General features: G+C 41.7%; 1 protein-coding gene across 4 annotated transcripts in view; it reads left to right on the top strand.

Annotated features, from left to right (window-relative positions):
- Positions 1-22,501, top strand: part of SLAIN2 (SLAIN motif family member 2) — a 76,315-nt gene that overhangs the window by 12,400 nt on the left and 41,414 nt on the right. For all 4 annotated transcript variants that reach the window (XR_008308207.1, XM_053254032.1, XM_053254033.1 and 1 more), the window contains exons 2-5: positions 4,601-4,749; positions 9,379-9,543; positions 17,136-17,297; positions 20,202-20,561. Coding sequence is in view for 3 of the 4 variants with exons in the window: in XM_053254032.1 (XP_053110007.1) it covers positions 4,601-4,749; positions 9,379-9,543; positions 17,136-17,297; positions 20,202-20,561 (836 nt within the window). In the remaining variant the exon portion in view is untranslated. The remainder of the gene's footprint in view (positions 1-4,600; positions 4,750-9,378; positions 9,544-17,135; positions 17,298-20,201; positions 20,562-22,501) is intronic.

Here is a 22,501-nt window from a genome sequence, read left to right as displayed (position 1 = left end):
TTACTTTAGTTTTATTTAGAATGTAATTTTAATGCTGTCTTGTTTTGCATGTTTTTGTACACCACCCAGAGTCTTTGGAGTGGGCGGTATATCAAATGTTTCAAATAAATAAATAAATTTTAGGAGCAGCCTGAGTTAAGGACCCAGTTGCAGCCATGATGAGTTGTCATTCTCGACAAAAAAAAATTTGGTTTTGTGCGCAGAATTTAGAATTAGCTTCTTTTTGTAAAAAGCAAGTTTCTAGTCTTTAAGAGTTAGACTTGAAAGCAAGCGGGTAGAATTATTAAATAAAAGTGTAGGCTTAATAAGATTTAGGTTCTGTTTTGGTTTAGGTTTATCAGTGAGTTGTAACTTTGTGGTTCAATCACTAACTTTTAAAAGTGGTTTGTTTGATCTGTTTATCCGCTTAAGATGTGAAAAAAATTAACATATGAATAAGACATGGCAGCATTTCCCTAATGATCTTTAGTACAAGTGTACATACAAGAGCTGTTTTTAGGGGTGTATGTTTGATTCTTCTTCCTCCTCTCTCTCCTGTGACCATGATTCCCATTTGTCTTGTGTTCATCCCCCTCCCAAGAGGGGAACAATCTGTGCAGGGATAGCAGGAAAGGTGTTGTCATATAGTTCTTTCACCTCCCAATGTTCTGGCTCTTAGAGAAAATAACTTCCTACTCTTCTGCTTCTAGCTTTCTATATAAGAGCATTGGAAATATCCTCAGCTTTAAACTGACACTGAAAATGCATGTCTCCTCTTGGTAATACAAGTATTTCTGTAGATTGTGATTACAGGTGGCCATAGTTACCCATGGTTGCAACAACTGCAGTTTTGTGGACAGGTCTTAGAGACCCAGTTGGTTTATCTGCAGTATAAAAATAGGCTAAAATTCGCCTATTCGCAGTTTTGAATGGCTGGAGATGACCCAGAAATGTCATTTCTGGCCTCCATCTTATCATGCAGAACCATTCTGTGGCTCTTTAAAAAACAAACAAACAAAAAACCCCACAATGTTTTGTAAAAAATTTGAGGAATTGGGGGGGGAGGCATTGCTGGAGACCCTGGAGAGCAAAGTACAGTACTTTATTTTATTCCTCTTATTTCTGCCTCCTCCTTGCTTTTTTTAGCCCTTTTTGTGTGTGTAGGAACCTAACCCCTAGATTCCCATGGGGTAAGGTTTTGTTATATCGGGCAGCAGCGATATAGAAAGATGCTGAAAGGCATCATGCTGTGCGGGAGGAGGCAGTGGTAAACCCCTCCTATATTCAGCCAAAGACAACCACAGGGCTCTTGGTCACCAGGAGTTGACATCGACTCGACAACACACTTTACTTTTACTTTAACATTCCAGATATTAACATAGCATAATGTTAACATGGAATAAGCGGGATCTTGTGGCAATATCAGAGGTATGGGTTTTCTTGAAAAATTGGAAAAATTTTCTCTTTTGCACACAGTTCTAAATAGATTATAACCTGATTTGGCATGTTTTACCTATTTATACAGTTAAAAAAACAACCCCTCGACCATATTTATTTCCTATAGTAGCCACATAGTTGAACTGAAATAACTGATTGTGAAGGGGATCAATAAAGGCACTTGATGTTCTTTAATTGTTATACAGAAACAAAATTCAAAGCTTTATGTGGAAATATATATATATTTTTAACTGGAATACCCATTCAGTCAGTAAAACATGTACCCACTCACATACCTCCTTTTGTATTGTTTGTTTGTTTGTTTAGCAGATTTATTGACCGCCTGACTTCCTTAGACTTGAGGCGGTTTACATAAATTAAAACAACGAAGACAAGAGAAGATGAGAAGAAAGGCGGGGAGAAAGAAAAGGGAAGGGGGGAAAACACCACCACCACCACACACACATTAAAAACTAAAAGCCTGGCAAAATAGATAGGTATAATCACCTGTAAAACATTAACTATAGTTTTGAAATTGTTGAACTTGCCTAAATATGCATTGGCATCCATTCATTATTTCTATATAATTGTTTGAAATAAAGCTGGGCCTTATCCGTACTAGCATTGCACATGTGCAGAAGTGTGAGGTCCAGACAACTGCTGCAAACTCACCTGAGCCAGGGAAGGGACGATTTTTGTCAATCTTTCCATGCTTCTGAAGTCCACTGTGCATGACCAAGATATTATTATTATGTCTTGTATACACAGTCAGGCAGATGTTATTCTGGTTTGCCTTGTCCAGACATCGAGTCCTTCCCAAGGACCTGGGATGTCAGAATTTTGTTATCAATATTCTTGTTGTTATAGATATCGTCGCAGAATATAGGCTGTTCCCATTAAAGTTGCTTTTTGTAATTGGCTGATGGTGATTTCTGTGGCCCCTATGGTGTTGAGGTGCTCTTCAAGATCTTTTGGAATTGCACCTAGGGCGCCAATTACTACTGGGATTATTTTGGTCTGATTCTGCCACAGCCTTTCAATTTCAGTTTGTAGATCTTTGTATTTGGTTGTTTTTTCTATTTTTTCCCCTTCTATTCTGCTATCCCCTGGTATTGCTATGTCGATTATTTTGACTTGTTTTTCTTTCTTCTCAACTACAGTTATATCTGGTGTATTGTGTGCAGATGTTTGTCTGTTTGTAGTCAGAAGTTCCATAATATTTTTGCATCTTCATTTTCTACCACTTTTTGAATTGTATGGTCCCACCAATCTTTGGCTACAGGTAGCTTGTATTTTTTGCAGATGTTCCAGTGTATCATCCCTGCTACCTTGTCATGCCTTTGTTTGTAGTCAGTCTGTATAGTCTGTGTTTGTAGTCAATCTGTGCGATCTTTTTACAACAGCTGATTAGGTGGTCCACTGTTTCATCTGCTTCTTTACAAAGGCGGCACTTGCTGTTTGTTGTTGATTTTTCGACTTTTGCTCTTATTGCATTTGTTCTTAGTGCCTGTTCTTGTGCAGCCAGTATTAAACCCTCTGTTTCTTCAAGTTGCCATTCTTAAGCTATTGCCAGGTCTTGGTGATTTTTGATTTTCCACTTGTATTGTGCAAATATTGACCATGCAGTGGCTTATTTTTCCATTTTTCTGCTCGGTTCTTGACTTATTATTTTTATATTCATTCATTCATTTATTTATTTAAATTTATATCCTGTTCTTCCTCCAAGGAGCCCAGAGCTGTGTACTACATACTTAAGTTTCACCTCACAACCACCCTGTGAAGTAGGTTAGGCTGAGAGAAGTGACTGGCCCAGAGTCAGCCAGCAGTGCAGATTGGATAACAATGTATTAACATAATTATGTATTTAATTATTTAACTTATATACTGCCCAAACTTTTGTCTCTGGCCAGTTAACAATGACATAAAAACAATTAAAACAAATATAAAAGGTTAAAACAGTTTAACAATTTAAAAACAGCGTACAATTCTGGTTACCACATCTGAAGGAGGACATTGTAGAACTGGAAAAGGTGCAGAAGAGGGCAACCAAGATGCTCAGAGGCCTAGAACACCTTCATTATGAGGCAAGTCTACAACACCTGGGGCTTTTTAGTTTAGTAAAAAGACGACTGTGAGGAGACATGATAGAGGTCTATAAAGTCATGCATGGTATGGAGAAAGTGGATAGAGAGAGAAATTTCTCCCCCTCACACAATGCTAGAACCAGGGGTCATTCCATGAAACTGATTGCCAATAAACATAGGACCAACAAACAAGTACTTTTACACACAATACATAATCAGCTTGTGGAATTCTCTGCCACAAGATGTCGTGACAGCCAACAAGCTGGATGGCTTTAAGAGGGGTTTGGATAATTTCATGGAGGAGAGGTCTATCAACGGCTACTAGTTGGAGGGCTATAAGCCACCTCCAGCCTCAGAGGCAGGATGCCTCTGAATACCAGTTGCAGGAGAGAGGGCATGCCCTCAACTCCTTCCTGTAGGTTTCCAGCGGCATCTGGTAGGCCACTGTGTGAAACAGGATGCTGGACTAGATGGGCTTTGGGCCTGATCCAGCTGGGCTGTTTTTAGGTTCTTATGAATATCAAAATTGTTATTCTCCCGCACCCCAGAAGGATTGTGGCCATCTGTTTATAAGGCATAGCAGCTAGAAGTATTCTCTATCTTAAAGTGTTCAAAGGACCTCATGAAATGGCGTTCTTTTCTAATCTGAATCTATTTGGACAGATTTCTCTTTGTTACATGGCTACTGTAAATCACCTGGGATTCAAAATGGCTTGGGTACTTTCTAGACTATCCAGATCTAGAGTTGTAGTGGAATAGGAATTTTCCTTATTTTATATTGTCATTTGATATTGTTCTTCCAAAAGAGCAGTGGTGATCTTTTACAGTCTGAAGCATTGTTTATTGCTTATGCTCATATTTTGATGTAGTTTGAATGGACCTGCTCTTAGTTATTCAGCTACAGAAATCATCAGTTAGACAAATGGAAGTCTCAGAGTTTATGCACTTAATTTAATAAGAGGGTATAAGGATGATGAAATATGTATTTCTATACGTCAAAGCTTTTTTCAATGACCTTTAATGAGCAATTAAAAGTTAAAAGTTTAAAAACATTCAAAAGTGCACTAAATTTAATATTGTATTGTTCTGGTCTCCATTAGGTTATATACCTCACCCAAAAAGAAAGTGACCCCGGTGCAAAAATCTATCAGTCCACTGGTTTGGTGCAGGCAGATACTGGATTACCCAACTCCTGATATTGAATGTGCTAAAAAGTCATTGATCCACAGACTTGAACAGACTATGTCAGGTAAGTTTTTAAATCAGTGTTTATGTTAGCAGAGTATACAAAAGTGTAGTCTTTTGAACAAAGTTTTGTGTTTTTAAAGATATATATATAACATGATCCAATGAAAGCTAGTTGTTTTTAAGTCCTGTTACCTTCAGTGGGAAGTTATACAGAAGAATCTCGTTACTTGCACAGGTTCTGTTCCTTGCCTACTACTACGAGTAACGGAACTACGAGTAACAGGGCATTATTCCTATAGGGAAAGGTTCCAGGCTGGACGGAAAATGGCAAAAAAGGTGAAAAAATGGCAAAACCCCACCCTTATTTTGGTGTGCTCTGTGGCGTCTCCATATTATTTATTATTAAGATTTTACATTTTATATCCCGCTCTTCCTCCAAGGAGCCCAGAGCGGTGTACTACATACTTGAGTTTCTCCTCACAACCCTGTGAAGTAGATTAGGCTGAGAGAGAAGTGACTGAACCAGAGTCACCCAGCAAGTATCATGGCTGAATGGGAATTTGAACTCGGGTCTCCCCGGTCCTGGTCCAGCACCACTACACCATGCTGGCATATGTCCAGGAATCTCCCAATGTGCCCAGGAATGCCGCCGCCCCAAAGGACACAAAACCACAAAAAATCATGGGGAAAAGTCATTTTAAAAAAGAAGAAATAATGAGCCACACAATGGCTCTTCCTGGGCTCCTGCAGACAAAATGGTGGGCAGAAGTGACCTCTGCGGTCACTTCCGGCCCTCTAGGAACCATGGAGATATGGTTTTTAACCCTTTGGTACCCATGGATACTGGAAATGGGTATTTATTAGACACCCCACGAATAACAAGGTCCTACTGTGCTTGAATTTCTCTCATTGAAATCAGTGGGGTTTAAAGTGTTTAACTTTGGCTGGATTGTACTCATTGCATCTAAATTCTAGGTCAATTTTTTCCCCTAGGACTGAGTAATGTGTTAACATTTGCTACTGAAGGAATATCCGTGTAGGAATTGGAATTTATACAGCAACATGTGAAGTGTGATGTCAGTGTTTTTCCCCCAGCTATGAGTACACAGATGAGGCAGCTGCCCATGTAAATTAATTACACAATTGTACTGTATGAAATAATCCTCCTGGTTTTTCTTACAATTTCCCCCGCAAGCAAAGCAAGTAATGCAAATAGAGCCAGGTTTTACTGCCCATGTGATATTTTGGGTCTATAGTTGGAACAACTGCTTCACTTTGTTTTTTCTTATAATGCACCTAGTAATGAATGTGAGGAAAAAAGCTGTTCATATCAGTGATTGTTTACATGAATGGTATAGTGTAGGAACCATGAACTTGTGCATTATCATGGCTCACCATCTGTGAAAAGAATTCAACTTGTGACTTTTTGTGTGAAGGGTGTGTGTGTGGTATTCTTGTAAAAAGGGTGTGTATAGTGATCTCACATGAATTCATGCCTTCTGCATTACACTGCTCACACTTGTAGTTCACTTGTGTGAGCTGGATGTTTTTTAGCCAATTCCACCCCAGCATGTCATCAGTACAGACTTGTAGAAATTTTCCAGCTTAGATTTAAAAGCTAAGATTCATGGAATTTGAGAGAGAACCTATGGTTAGAAATTTCATTAGTTTTATTTCAGTTTTTGTAGCAATCTGAAGGGTACCCCTTATTTACCATTTTTAAGTGTTTGATATCTCTGAGTTATAAGACTAAATGTCTACAATGTTCTTTTTATGAAACTGAATTACTTTTTTCCCTTGAATGTCACAACTGTACACACTTGAAGTATTCAGCTCACTTCCTATTTATCCTTTACATTTTTATCCTGCCCTTTATCCTAGGGCTCAGTACAGGGCTGCACAACTTCAGTTCACTAGCTGTTTTTGAACTACATCTCCCATCATCCCCAGCCACAGTGATCAATAGATGGGAATTAGGCAACATCTGCAGGAGGGCCAAAGTTGTGCAGCCCTGGCTCAGTACATGATTCTCTTGTCCTGGCTGTCAATTATCTTCTCAACTAGTCTATGAGGTAGGTTAAGCTAAGAGATTAACTGGCCTAAGACCCCTCCTCCTCCAGTGAGCTTCTTGGCCATGTAGGGATTTGAATCTGATGTCCGTGGTCCAAGGACAATATTCTGTAGACGTTGCATGGTGTTCATTGAATTGGGCCATCTTGACATTACTGTTGTACTGATGATGTAGACTTCTGCCTTTGAAAAGTTAAATAACAAGCTAGTTTAACTTTAGGATGCCACAAGATTCTTTTGCTGATCCAACTAGTGGGTATATGCTTGCTGAAGAAGGCTTTACATGCATATATCCTTAGGTGGATGGACCCTGCATGGCCAGTTCCCCTCCTGATCTACAGGGCTACATTTTCAGATCCTTAAAAAAACTAAACAAAACCCCTAAATTAATATTGTTTGTGTTAACTGGGAGATGTGGTTAGATTCAATCTCCTCCTGCCTTCACATGCTCTTTTTGATGCACAAGACAATGGCTATTCTTCTGGAAGTGTGACTCTTGTAGCAATGTACCTGGTCAGCTATATGATTATGTAGCTATTTCTCATTTTGGAATGGGCCCTATGTAACACTTCCATTATGGTATGTCGTCATGCTGTACAAGAGGTTTAGGCATATGGTGGTATGAGATGTTGTGAGACAATGAACTGGAAGCAAATGTGAGTCTGTGCAAATGGTGTATTTGTAACACATGTGTGTTGCCTTAAAAAAGCAGCTTGTTACTGGAGACCTCATAAGTTCTCAAATGTGACAGAAGCTTCAGAATCTGATAATATTACACCTGAAGCTGTTTCTGCTTGTCTGGCTCTAATGGAGGAGTATGAGCTGGATCTTGCAGCAAGAAACAACATATTAGGCATGTGAGACCTGTTCGTGGTTCTGTGAACCAGTTCATACCGGCTCAGCACAACCATGAACTGGTTTGGCAGTTTGAGGGTGGCTCCGGGAGGGAGGGGCAGTGAGCGGCAGTAAGCAGGTCTTTACTTGCATGAGCACCACTCTAGGTAATTTCATGCTGCGGCAGCGCTATCCCCAGCAGTTTGCACCTGGCCTCCACACATGCATGGACCTGCTGCATGGCCAGCATGGTGTTGCTGATCATGCAGTTGGTTTTTGAACATGTGTGGAAGCCAGGTGTGTGCCACTGCTGGGAAGGAGAGCACCACTACAGCAGGAGGCTGTCTGGAGGGGCAGTCACGCAGGTAAGGACCTGCTTGCTTGCTCTTAAAGGTGCCAGACCGGTTCTTGTTTGGGCTGAACTGGTACGAACCGGCTCGCAGAAAAATGAACCAGTCTGAGTTCAGACCAGTGCACAAACTGGTGCACACGCCTACAACATATTATGATGAGAGCCAGCATGATGTAGTGGTTAGAGTGCTGGACTAGGACTGGGGAGACCCGAGTTCAAATCCCCATTCAGCCATGATACTAGCTTGGTGACTCTGGGCCAGTCACTTCTCTCTCAGCCTAACCTACTTCACAGGGTTGTTGTGAGGAGAAACTAAAGTATGTAGTACACTGCTCTGGGCTCCTTGGAGGAAGAGCAGGATATAAATGTAAAAATAAATAAAAATAAATATTATGCCTTTCATGGAGATCATTGAGCAAATGAGGGGAAATTGGTTCAGGCATTTGGTAGCCCTGACTGGAGAGGTAATTCCTGTCCTTGAAGCTTTGGAACAGCTCCATGATACATTTACAGTACTGCTCTGTCCTAGTGTAGACATAAGAACAGCCCTGCTGGATTAGGCCCAAGATTTTAGTCCAGCTTTTTCCCCCACACATAGTGGCCCACCAGATGCCTCTGAGAAGCCTACAAGCAAGAGGAGAAGGCATGCCCTCTCTCTTGCTGTTGCTCCCCTGCAACTGGTATTTAGAGGCATCTTGCTTCTGAGGCTGGAGGTGGCCTATAGCTACCAGACTAGTAGCCATTGGTATACCTGTCCTCCATGAATTTGTCTAAGCCCCTTCTAAAGCTATTCAAGCTAGTGGCCATCACCACTTCCCATGGCAGAGAATTCCATATATTAAGTATGCAATATGTAAAAATGTGCTTCCTTCTGTCAAAAAGGAAATGCCATAGTCATTTGTGTTTTTGGCAAGCTGTGTGGTTTCCCCAACCTAATCCTCATCCCATCTGAAGCCATACTTGCCCTTCAGGCAAGTATTGCCTGAACCTATACTTGCTCTCCAAAGCACACCTGCTGACTGTTGTTACTGCTTTCTGTAATTATAGGCACAAAATGACTTACAGTTTAAAAAGTAGAAAAACAATTGCTTAATAGTTGATTGCAGATTTTGATCATATGTTGTTAATGTTCAAGAAATAGTCCTTTCTAGAAGCTGAACACTCATTTGTGCTGTTTTAAACAAACAATCCATACCTCTTTGTCAAACTACTACATTACTACTTTAGATTGTGAGCCCTTTGGGGACAGGAGACCATTTTATTTATGTATTTTTCTTTGTAAACTGCTTTGTGAACTTTGGTTGAAGAGCGGTATATAAATATCCATAGTAGTAGTAGTACGTTAGCTTAAAATTAGACTTGTAGCTTCATGGCATATAAAGTAAACAATTTGGGTTTAACTTCTTAAATACTGTCCTCTGCTCCTTTAAACAGCCCTCAAAAGACACAGCCTCTACAGTAATCCATTCTGCAATGTCAATTATGCCAACTCCTACAGTCCAAATGCTGGCAGTCCCTATAGCAGTAGCTTCACCTCTCCTTCCTCCACACCGGTGAAACCTCCTTTAGTAAAACAGCTTGTACTTCCTGGCAACTCAGGTAAGGGACTCGGATGTAATGACTAAATTGTAAGCTGTAAATGATATGTGTAAACCACCATGAGCTGCACGCTTTTGGTGGTGTAAATTGGAACATATAAATATGCATCACAAAAGGTTTTCTAGCAGTTTCATTAAGTGACTTGAGCTTTACATAATTATCTTCAGTTCTGTAGGGAGAAGATATATGTTTTGATTTTGTATGCTATGACATCTTCCTATTAATCTGCCCAGTCCCTTTCTTTTACACCAGTCAGCTTCATTGTTTTTGGGACCATTAGTACAGAAAGTACATCACTGGAATGATGGTGCTTATGAGTATTAACAACATCCAGAAAGACAAAAAGGCAGCTTGCTAACTGAAGTGCTGTATTGTTGCCACTGAGGGAGTGACCTATCTTCCACTGTTAGCTGCAGCATCCCCATAAACCTTTTGTCTTCATGATGTACTGTGTACACACTACATTGAATGAAATTTGCAGCCAAAATTGAGCATGGTCACAGTGATGTGTATAGCAATTTCCCCAGCAGATTTAATTTACCTGGTTGGACACACATCTGTCACACAATGAATGGAGCCACAGTCAGAACCAAAACATTACAATCTCTCATGCTTCCTGCAAGTGGCTTGAGGTACTTTGTAAATGTTGCAGGGGTCACATGTTTCAGCTTTTATATAAATATAGCCAAGCTAGACGTCCAAAATGTCTCATCTTCCAACCTCAAGAATTGGTCTTTGAGTATCTAAAGTGCTCTACAATTTTATCTTTACAATAACCTTGTGAAGTAAATAAATCTAAGAGATGGTGACTTGTTAAAGTGAGCTGTCTTGTGATATTACACATGTGAATGTAACCCAGTGTTATCCAACCAGCGATGTAGCTTGGAAAATCTTCTACTTGATAAACTTTTGAGATACAGTGAGGGGAAATTTAATACAGTGTCTAAGGACTTGTGGACTCTTAACTGACTGGATTTGGATTTTGGACTGGATAAGTTGAAAGATTTGTTTCCCTAACCGTTATTCTTGACCAACGGACTGTTTCATGGATTGAGATTGCTTCACGGACTAACATGCATGCAAGATTGGACTGTTTATTTGGTTTACTTCACAGCGGATTGGTTAACGGAGAGTGTTTCAGTTAGTGATGGCAACAGGACTCCACATAATGGAGTCTAAAAAAACTTTGAAGCGCTGTGTCAAATGCTGCACAAAGTTGCCCTCTACCGATTACCATGACGCCTGCCTACTGTGCCTCGGTGAGGAGCACAATACGGCAGCGTAGGGGATTTGCTGCTCTTTTTCAAAGTAAACCAGAACGAATAGAGCCTAACACCTCCGAGCAGCGCTGTATGATGAGGCACTCCGTCCTCCTACACCTCGTCCGAGGCTGCCGCAGTCGACAGGAGAAGGGTTGACATCGAAGCCAGCATCGAGGTCGAAACAGTAGGGAACTGTCAAAACGCAGTCTAAAACCGTGACTGAGAATGACTCTTTCAAAAAACCGAAAGCACTCACCACGAAAGATACTAAACATAAGGACAGAAAGCGCTGCTGTGACTCTGAAGAAGGATATTGGGAGGCTAAAAGTCAGTGGACACCCTCTCCGTCTTCAGCTCAGGGATCTGACACTGATTGGGAGGTGGATGTTCAGAGCGCTAGCTCGCTATCGAAATTGATGACGGCTCAAGGTTGAAGGGGTCCAGGCTTCCCAAAAGCACTGACTCCTCGAACTCGGGAGACCCATCGACATCGAAGGGAAAGGCAGCTTCTGTGAGCTCATCGATGTCAACGGAGCAGTCGGTGTCAGTGTCGACAGCCCAACCGTCCGCAATGCATACAATACAGAGGCACCAGTCATTATCTCCTGTGCGCACTCCTCAACAGTCACCCTCAACCCCGTCAGTTAGAGGGAAGGACAAGCAATAGTTGACAGGGCTAGATGCTACTTCTTCCCTGTGAGATCTGTTGGACTCTGCATCAAGCACCCCTTCAGGCTCCACCTTTCAAGGGTTCTTAAGTGCTGGATTGTTTGATGAACAAGAAGATGAGGATCTTCCTATTCTACTGCCCAAGACACCTTCAATCTCTCCAAGAGGGGTGTTTGGAAATCTGATTCCGTTGCCCTCAGCTTTCGCTGTGGTCCCACCGAGAGCTAGTCATAATCTTTCTGACCAGAGAGTGTGCTTGCCAGCAACACAGCCAACTCACATATGTGGTTTCCACCATTCGCTCCCAGAGGATAATGGGGAATATCTGAAATGGAAAGCACAGCAAGTGTCTTCGTCCCATGTACTAGAGCCAGAACAACCACGTATCATCAATTATCAGGAACCACCTTCACATCAGTTGGCAGCGCCACTGCAACAGCCCCCTACTGAACAGCACCAACAACCTGAACCCCAACACCCTGAGCCACGGATGCTAGTCACCATGTCCTGCCAGACGCAAACACCTGTGATGACTCAGGAGAAACCAGGGGGAAAGCGGAAACGGAAGTCTAGTCCTCCTCCAACACAACGTTCGTCACCATCTCCTGAAAGAGATTTGGAATATTCAGAATCTGAGGATTCAGACTCTGATCAAGCAAGTCACCACTCAGACCCGCCTTCTGATGTTCCTCCTCGCCTTTTAAGGTCCCTACAGAGGAATTTAAGGCATACCACATTCTAATAAGGGATATCACAGAGGCACTTGGTATGGATTTGAACCAACCACAGATGGAAATTTCGGACCCAGTATACAATATGATGAAACATGCCAAGACATCGCATCCAGTAGCTCTTCCCATGATCCCAGTGATAGTGAAAGCTTCAAGAACGGTGTGGGAGACCTTACAGACCTCAACCCCAACATCTAAGCAGCTGGAGAATCTTTATAGGGTACAGGAGGGAGAAGAAGCTTTCCTCGTCCGGCATCCTATCCCTAATTCCATGGTCGTAGATTGTGCAATGACGTCCAAGAGTGGATGGCACCATACAACGCCAGCAGACAAAGAAGGCAGAAAGATTGATGTCCTAGGCAGAAAGCTATATACCGTATTTTACGGACTATAAGACGCTACGGACTATAAGACGCACCTTAATTTTAATCCAGTTTTTCAGAGTTTTAACATATTAAACTGTTAAAACATATAAGACGCTCCTGAATTTTGGCGGATATTTTTCGAGGAAAAAAGTGAGTCTTATAGTCCATAAAATACGGTACCACTTCTAGCCTAGCTATACGTATAGCCAACTATGTGGCCTACATGGCCTGTTATACTCACCTACTTTAGGACACCTTGCTACAGGACTCCACATTGATGACTCCAGATGAACTACAAGATAAGTTCAGTGAGGTTTATGAAAACACCACGTCAGTCACGAGGCAACAGCTCAGTGCCTTCAAGCACTTGGTGGAGATGAAGTCAAGGGCACTGGTTACGGCTGTGACCATGCGCCACTATGCTTGGCTCCGCTCTACAACACTACAGACAGACATGAAGGATCAGGTAGAAAACCTGGCCTTTGACGGGAAAGGCCTGTTCCATGAGGACACTGACACAACCATGGAAACTTTAAAAAAATCAAAGTTTACAGCAAAAAACCTTCATGGCGGTGACATCTTCATCTAATTCTAGAAATCGAAATTATTCCCACCAACGACCTTATAAATATCAGGACAGGAGAGATTTTAGGAGACAGAATAGACCTTTCCAAAGGTCAAGGGGTTTCAACAACAAGAACAGGAACCAGAACAATCGTCCAAATAAAGATAATACCAAACAGTCTTTTTGATTGCTCTGTCGGCCCACTGCATTTACAAACAATTGCCAAGGCCAATGTCATCGGCCTTGTAGTTGCCAGCTCAACCATCAGACTGGCAAGCCATGCTCAAGCATGGCAAAATATAACATCAGACCGCTGGGTACTAAGAATAATAGAAACCGGAGGAGTGGGCGGTAACTCTAAATCTCAAGGATGCTTACTTTCATGTGGGCATCCAGGAGAATCACCGGAAATACCTCAGATTCACAGTGGGGGAGGTAATTTACCAATATACAGTCTTGCCCTTTGGACTTTCGACAGCACCAAGGGTATTTACCAAGGTAATGGCTGTTGTTGTGGTGTATTTATGGACACAGGGCCTAATTGTTTATCCTTATTTAGACAATTAGCTCTTGGTGAGCAGAGACAAGGAACTTCTTTGCTCACAGATCCAGTTGATGGTTCGCCTCCTTCAGGAGTTGGGGATCAACATCAATTGGAAAAAGTCCAACCTAGAACCCAGAAAACAGCTAAGTTTCATAGGTGCCACACTAGACATGGAACAGAAGAGGGCATTCTTACCAAAGGACCGCTATTTTCAGATCAGCACTCTTGCACGCCTGTTCACATGCAACCCCATTCAGCCAGCAAGGGCAATTCAGAGAATGTTGGGATTGATGGCATCCTGCAACACAACAGTCTGATTCACACAGCTGTGCATGCGGTCCCTCCAACAGTGGTATCTGAGACATTTCAGACCCAATGTGGACAGCCAGAAATCGCGCTTAAAGCTTCCCCCAGCAGTGTTGAAATCTCTGCGTTGGTGGATGTTAGAAGAAAACCTGTTGCAGGGAGTTCCGTTCAGACCCCTGATTCCTGCAAATTGAGTCACGTCAGATGCTTCCCTGCTAGGACGGGGGGTGCATTGCGGACCACACTGCATTCAAGGGCAGTGGACATGCTTGCAGGGTCAACAACATATAAACTACCTGGAGCAGCTGGCCTTTAGCTGAAAGCCTTCGAGCCCCAACTCATGGGAACAGTAACGCAGATTCACTTAGACAACACAACTGCAGTCGCTTACATAAACAGGCAGCGAGGTACAGTCTCTCCCACACTCTGTGCCTTATCCATGACGATCTGGGACTGGTGCATAGAACATGCCATCTACCCAACTGCCATACATATACGGGGTGCCGACAATCATCTAGCCAATACCCTCAGCCGGAACACATTTCGATCACATACATGAATGGGAAATAAAAAAAGCTTGCATCGATCGCCTCTTCGACAAATGGGGCACCCTGATAGTGGACATGTTTGCCACGGCTGCCAACAAGAAATGCCAAGGATATTGCTCAAGGGCGGGCATAGGTGCAGGGTCGCTGGGTGACGCATTCCAGTACAATTGGCACAAGGGGCTGCTATACTTTTTCCCACTGTTGCTCAGTCGGGTGTTAGCCCAGATCCTAAGAGACAGGGCGTCCTGCATACTTTTGGCCCCGTGGTGGCCGCACCAACCGTGGTTTGCACCACTCCTTCAGCTATCCAGGGGGAACTTCTACAGGCTACCATTGACACTGGACCTCCTACACAAGGAGGAGGGACGGGTACTGCATCCCGAAATAGAAACTCTATGCTTAACAGCATGGAGGCTCGGGTTCTGAAAAAGATTCTTTTAAATAGTAGACGCCCTTCGACTAGACGCAGTTACCTCTGCAAGTGGAAGAGATTCAAGGCCTATGCTAAAGACCAGGGGTTCCGGCCTCTACGCGCAACAGTGAGACAAGTGTTACTTTATTTGACCACTTTAAAACTCAAGGGTTTAGCGAATGTGTCTCTGAAGGTACACCTAGCAGCCATATCGGCCAAACTCCCTGGATGGGATGGGATGTCAGTATTTTCACATCCAGAGAGTAAGTGTTTCATGAAGGGTCTTAATAAATCTATATCCTCCGATGAAGCAGCCATTAGAACAGTGGAGCATACTATTCCTAGCTCTCACTGAAGGCCCCTTTGAGCCTATGCATTTGGCAAATCTTTGCATGGTCACGCTCAGAGTTGCTTTTCTAATTGCCATCACCATGGCAAAACGCGTGGGGGAGTTGACAGCTTTAAGAATAGATACATTCGTACACCCAATTCTACCCATACAAGTTGGTGATGAAGCTGACTATTCACCCATTTCCTTATGGGATCAACGGATCACGATCCAGATAAACAGGCTGCTTACCTGTAACAGGTGATCTGGAAGTGATCCGTTGAATCCATAAGACCCTCCCAATCCATCCCCACTGCAGAAGTAGAGGGAGACTGCAAGGGAGAGCAAGCCATAGTAGATTGTGTATTAGTGGCGGTCTGCACAAAAACTGACAAGGAGACGCCCAACCGCTCAATATAACAGACTCTGAGAGCACCAGATGGCGGTTGGGCATCGCAAGAAGCTACTTAGTCGGCCCGCGAGGTATCTGCACAGGCACAGAACCCATTTCCTTATGGATTCAATGGATCACTTCCAGATCACCTGTTACAGGTTAGCAACCTGTTTATACAGTGAGGGGAAATTTAATATAGTGGAGCTGGATTTTTTTTACTCTTTAAATAAGTGAATTAGCGTGCTATATCAGATCATGATCTATTTAGGGTGTTATGAAATTTTGTTGAGTAATTTGTGGGGAAGAGCACAGCATTCCTCCAGTGGCTGTTGCTGGTGTCTACCTTATGTTTCTTTTTAGACTGTGAGCCCTTTGGGGACAGGGGACCATCTTATTTATGTATTATATAGTTTCCTATGTAAACTACTTTTTGAATTTTGTTCAAGACTGGTATATAAATATTTGTAGTAGTAATAGATAATGCAAATTTTATGCAAATGAGGAACTTCTCCAGAACAGTTTCCAATTCAAAATCTTTCAGAAAACCACTATCTCTGTATCCAGCTGTACCTGTGCTGCTAAAGATGACATAAACTTCCTCTAAAAACGATTCTTGCTAATTCTAATACAGAAATACAAGGTGTTTTGGAGTGGAGCAGGAGATATTTAGACCCCTACAAATTCCTTTCTTTACAAATTCTATATAGGAGACTATGGTTTTGTATATCATTTTAATGTCTTTCCTTAATGGCAAGAAAATGAGAGTAAAGCAGTGGAATTTGGAACACACTTTGAGGATGGGGGTAAAAATAGTTTCAGAAGCCTTTGCTGAATATAACTTGTAACACTGTAAAGGCTGATTGAGTTAAAATGTGTTTTTGAAGAACAAATTAAGTGCTCCAGCATTTTATTCTAGCTACTTTTGTTTCTTTGGTGACAATTCAGTTAAGTCTTATTTATCTACTCTACGTAAGGTTAATGTTTTTTATCTACCTCTACACAAGGTTAATGTTCTTTATCTAGCTCTACGCAAGGTTAATGTCATGCACGAAGCGTTTTGTGCATGAACAGGGAACTTCCTGTTCCCAGCAAGTTGTAGCTGGGCAAACAGAGAGCCTGGCTGCTAAATACAAACAATGCCACTCAGGGGTGACGGGAGGGGCAGTTAAGACCTGCCTTCCCCCTTTTAAAGTGCCCAATTGCCCCCCACCAAAATGATTGAGCTGAGGCAGCTCGAAGCGTTTCAGCACCTTGAAATAGAGGTGCTGAAACTCTTCAAGCCATTCCTAGTTAATATTATCTGACAATTATAAATCTGTCTGCACCTAGACTAAAAAAAAGATTGAGCTCATTGTATGTCAGCCTGAGTTGCTTCTTCTAGTACCACCAACTTGTGTTAAACTATTCATATAGGTAAAATAGTAGATGCCTGTCTTGAATTTTTCTTTGACTTTTATTTATCTTACAGGTCATTTCAAAAGTTCATCAGATAGAAATCCTCCTCTGAGCCCACAATCCTCTATAGACAGTGAATTAAGTGCTTCAGAAATGGATGAAGATTCAATTGGATCAAATTACAAATTAAATGATTTAACAGATGTGCAAATATTAGCTCGGATGCAAGAGGAAAGTAAGTATTTTTCACAATAATCTTCTTCAGTTTCCTACCTGGATAATTCATTGTGGAAGACTAACTCTTGTATCATAACTAGGATTTAACACAAAAATTGTTAACACTCTGTATAATGGCAATGAAGGATTTAGTGTTGACTTTGAATTCTTCTGCAGTGATTGGTTGAGCTGTTCTATTGTCACAGGAAGAGAGAGGTAGAAAAGCCAAAGCCTAGCACAGGAATATAGGGCTGCATGTGCTTGATATGTCAATAGGAGTGGAATGGTGGCGAGGAGGTGAAAGAAAACATTTCGTGGGAAATGGTCAGGAAAGAGAGATTCACATGGCCAGGAGCTGAAGGAGTGTGGAAGGCTCACATTTATATATTGTATAGACATCTCTGTTTACCTGCAGACCTCTAGGAAATGAAATGTTACAAATAACATTTAGAATACATTACATTGCTTTAAATGCAAACTGGAAAAGGACTGATGTGGTAAATATCTACCATGTGATTTTAAATGTTGTACTAGGTCAGAAAGATTTGCTAACTTTTCCTAACTATCCACCAATCATGTTATGATTTTTTGTTCTGTTGTCAAGACCAGGAGATCATTTGCTTGGGATTAGATTTCCTCTGGTCCAGGTCAGCAGACCTCTGTTTTGAAACCCAAGCAGAAGGACCAGTGACTCTCAAATGATTTCCTACCCGTGTTGGGCTTGTAGTTGCAAGCCTGTGTTTTAGAGAGGGACAGAGGGCAACCCCATTCTCCCTTCCCTCTTGGACTTCAGTGCCCTTCAACTCAGTGTCCCCATCAGAAAGGCCTGAAGAAAGTGTACGAGGACTGCCATTGCATGGATATCTCTCTTCACTCTAGCCAAGCTCTGAAACCTGCTTCTACCTCAAGAAGTCTGGGAATGACTCAAGCTTTGACACTATCATCTTCTCTGCCTGGCAAGGGTTTGGATCTGATCCTTGGATTGGTCATGCCCAATGTGTCTTCCTGACCAGACTGTAGATAGAAAACTATGCCTGTATATGAAGGAAGCCTAGTAGCCACTGGAAAGGGCATCCCTTTACATACATTCTCTCTTGAACCTATAGAGTCGGAGACAGGTATCTTTACTAGATAACTGGTGGTGAGTAAAGGAGCCTGTCACTCAGCTATATCTCCTTCCTGTGAAAGGAGAAAATAGCCACTTAGCCTTTGTGGGGTGAATAAAATCTAGCCTGGACTGCAGATTGCCCAAGCGCTCATTCCTAGACAACCCACCTCTCCCACCTCTGTTTCTTCCTCCCAGAAGCGGATAGTCAGGAAGATTTCTGCCCTATTGCAACATTCTTTGTTCTTGATGCCATTAGCATAGGAGCTTTCTTATTTCTAACATCTGGAGACTGAAGGGAAAGACCCATCTTTCTCTGAGCTTCTCCAACTATGGAGAGGGGTTTAATTTTCAAGTGAGATATCTTCCTACTCTGAAACAGAAATTTAAAAAAAATTCTAGGCCAAATCTGTCAAAAATCCCTCCAAACCTCTTACAACCCACCTCCGCCAGCAAATTAAATCATAATTTAAAATAATAGTAGAATAACAACAATGAACAAAAATCCACAGTAGCAGAATAAATAATGGATCACATGGCCAAGAATGACTAAAAACAAGGGGTCCATCAACTGTCAAAACACAAAGATCTTCACTAATTTTCTGTAAGTCATCAAGGAGAGAGCTAGACAGTCCTCTTGAGGGAGCACATTTTAGAGTCTCAGTGTTGCAAGCAAGAAACCTCTGTCCACATAACCATATCTCCAACAATGGGTCATGGAGCAGATTCTCAGGGACATAGGAAGCTGCCATATACTGAGTGAGACCATTGGTCTATCTAGCTCAGTATTATCTATACAGACTGGCATTGGCTTCTCCAAGGTTGAAGACAGGAATCTCTCTCAGCCCTATCGTGGAGATGCCAGGGAGGGAACCTGAAACCTTCTGCTCTCCCTGGAGCGGCTCCATCCCCTAAGGGGAATATCTTACAGTGCTTTCACATCAAGTCTCCCAATCATATGCAACCAGGGCAGACTCTGCTTAGCTAAGGGGACAAGTCATGCTTGCTACCACAAGACCAGCTTGCTACCACAAGACAAGATCCTAATCAGTGGGCAGGATCAAACTCCACCTCTGGCATTGGCAACTTTTAAAAGATCATTAAAGAAACACACACACCCATTTATTTGTGAGACTTTTAGTTGAGTGAGTTAGCCTAGCATTTTTGTTGTTGTTCCTTTATGGAGATCTTAACCAAGTGTCTTATGGTGTTTTATCTGTCATAGCATGTTGTTTGTTAGATGTTATGTAAGCTGCCTTGTGAGGTTATAGCTGGAGAGGTGGTAGAAGACCTTTAGAAATAAAAAGAGAATGTTTGATTCTTTAGCTATCCTGTTCATAAACCATTTAGTGTTTCAAGTATAATAACCAGTACTTTGAATTTGATTTGGATATATATTCATTCATTCATTCATTCATTCATTCATTCATTCATTCATTCATTCATTCATTTTTACGTTATCCCACTCTTCTTCCAAGGAGCCCAGAGCAGTGTACTACATATTTAAGTTTTGCCTCACAACAACCCTGTGAAATAGGTTAGGCTGAGAGAGAAGTGACTGCCCAGAATCAGCCAGCAGTGCAGATTGGATAACAATGCATTAACATAATCCATAACGGTCCCACATCAGCACTTGAGCAGCATCATTCTTCACAGTTGCAGTTATCAAAGGCAGCCCGTGTAGAATGTGTTGGAGGAGGAGTCTAAAAGGGAATGTTAGCAAAGCACTTGTGATAGAAATTAGGAGTGCATTAAGTATCAAATTTATTAGTCTTCTAAATGGAACATTCTGTGAAGTTCATATCTTACTGTTTTCAGGTCTTCGGCAAGAATATGCAGCTACTGCTTCTCGGCGTAGTTCTGGTTCTTCATGCAGCTCTATGAGGCGGGGTACATTTAGTGACCAGGAACTTGATGCACAGAGCTTAGAGGATGAAGAAGACAGCTGCCATCATGCAGTGCACCCAGCTGTTAACCGCTTCTCTCCATCACCACGCAATTCACCACGTCCTTCACCAAAGCAGTCCCCAAGGAATTCTCCTAGGTCTCGATCACCTGCTAGAGGAATAGAATACAGTAGAGTGTCACCCCAGCCGATGATTAGCCGCTTGCAGCAGCCTCGTCTTTCACTTCAAGGCCACCCCACTGATTTACAGACTAGCAATGTCAAAAATGAAGGTAAAGGGCTTTGTCTCAAATTTTGTGCACCAAGCTTTAAAGTCATGGTGGAGTGCTTCTAGTAAGTATGTTGCTCAGTAGGTAGTATTTAAAACCTGAATTGCTGAATTGCTAAGACACATGCAAGAAAAAGTAAAATAAGTATCTTAACCACTCTTTTCATTAAAGCGACAAGAAATAAATAAGCTGAGCAAGTATACATAGTTACAGACAGAGTATCTCTTATCCAGATACCCGAAATCCAGAATGCTTTAAAATCTGGACACCACGCCCTAACCAAAACAAACAGCTCCTCAACTCACTTTAAAAATTCAGTCAAGCCGCCTTCCCCAGGGCCAGGGCTGTCCCGCCACTGCCTCCCTCAGGGCCGGACCAGGCCGTCCTGTCACGCTGCCCGCCCACCCCCCTCACCACCTCTCACCACCTCCGCTTGCCTCTTCAGTCCACATACTTGCCGCTGCCATTATTGCTCGCCGCTGGAACTCTTGCGCGCTGTAGCGAGAGTTCCACCTGTACCCCGTACTGTAAATAGAAGATTCCAAAATCTGGAAAAGTCCGAAATCCGGAACACTGCTGGTCCCAAGCAGTCCGGATAAAGGGTACTCGACCTGTAATTATGTTTCAGATAAATGTAGATAGACTATTGCCATTCTGTGGTTGCTTACTTTTTAATTTGCTCTAGTGCTGAATAGTCCATCAGAAAGGCAGAATATCCAGAAGTAGTGTGTCAAGGCTGAGATAATAAATAAATATGTTAAATAATGATTTCTATAAATAATATAGAAAATAAATAAATATGTTAAATAAATAAATAATGGTTGTTCCCTTAAGGAACAATTAGTACTCCTACTGTAACTTTTGGCTGTTACAGTAGGAACAAAACTGGTAATATCTGTTATTGCTGCTCTGAGAGGAAATGTCCTATGATATTGCTTAGATAAAATGGTGAACTATTGTGTTCCTGTGGCAAAGTTGAATATTAGCACACGTATATATATGGAAGGCATTTTTTGATTTGTCATGGGCTTACACTATTAGATCCATAAACAAATCATAATTGTTTTTAGTGGTTAAATAAGCAAATATGTGTTGGCTATGCAGTAGGCTTTCCGTTTAATTTAGTATGCCCAACTCTACTAATATTACCATAGTCAATGAAACTGGTATAGTGAAATGTATAGCTGTATTTCAGATACCACTAAGATTTTAATAACATTACAAATTTTAAGTAAATAAGTTCAGACTACCTTTGTCTTTGGACTGATATTTCCTATGGAAACTTTTAGCATTTATATGACAATTTATATTTTAATTTAAAGTGTTTATATGTCAATTTAAATTGCAACACAGCTTTATTAAATTGTCTAAATATATTTGAGGGGAAATTTTTAATACTTTAGTCAATTTACCAAATGTATTCATAAGATTGCCTTGGTTCAGATGTCACTCAGAATTATGGTTTAATCCTGGTTCTACATGATGTTCTCAAACCTTGACCTCATGTGCCCTCCCTCTGCTCTTTGCATGTTAGGGGTGGGAATTTTCAACTTTTATTCTTTGTTTAAAACATGCTGGGATTTGCCGTGACATCTGGACCAAGCAAATCTGTGTATGTTCTTATAGGAGTTTCTGAATAAGTGAGGCTATGAAACTAAGATTTCTATTCTGGCTTGTTCAGAAACTCTGGATATGCTGGCTTCATATGTTATGGCAAATCCAAGCCTGTTCTAAATGGAGAATGGAAGCAGAAAGCATTGTCTCCTTACGTACATGCCCAAAGCTCTTGAATATCATGTGGAACAAGAGACTATGGTTCTTCTGCATGGCATCTGAACCAAGCCAATTGTGCCTCAAATAATTTCTGGTACTTTGTAAACAAGTTTCTTGAATAGTGTATTTTTCTCACTCCCCAAGTTGAATAAATATGATTCAAGTTAGAT

Source organism: Hemicordylus capensis, chromosome 5, assembly GCF_027244095.1.
Source record: "Hemicordylus capensis ecotype Gifberg chromosome 5, rHemCap1.1.pri, whole genome shotgun sequence".
NCBI classification, from domain to species: Eukaryota; Metazoa; Chordata; class Lepidosauria; order Squamata; family Cordylidae; genus Hemicordylus; species Hemicordylus capensis.
Note: the sequence above shows the minus strand (reverse complement) of the source record. Positions and strands in the feature narration are given on the sequence as shown.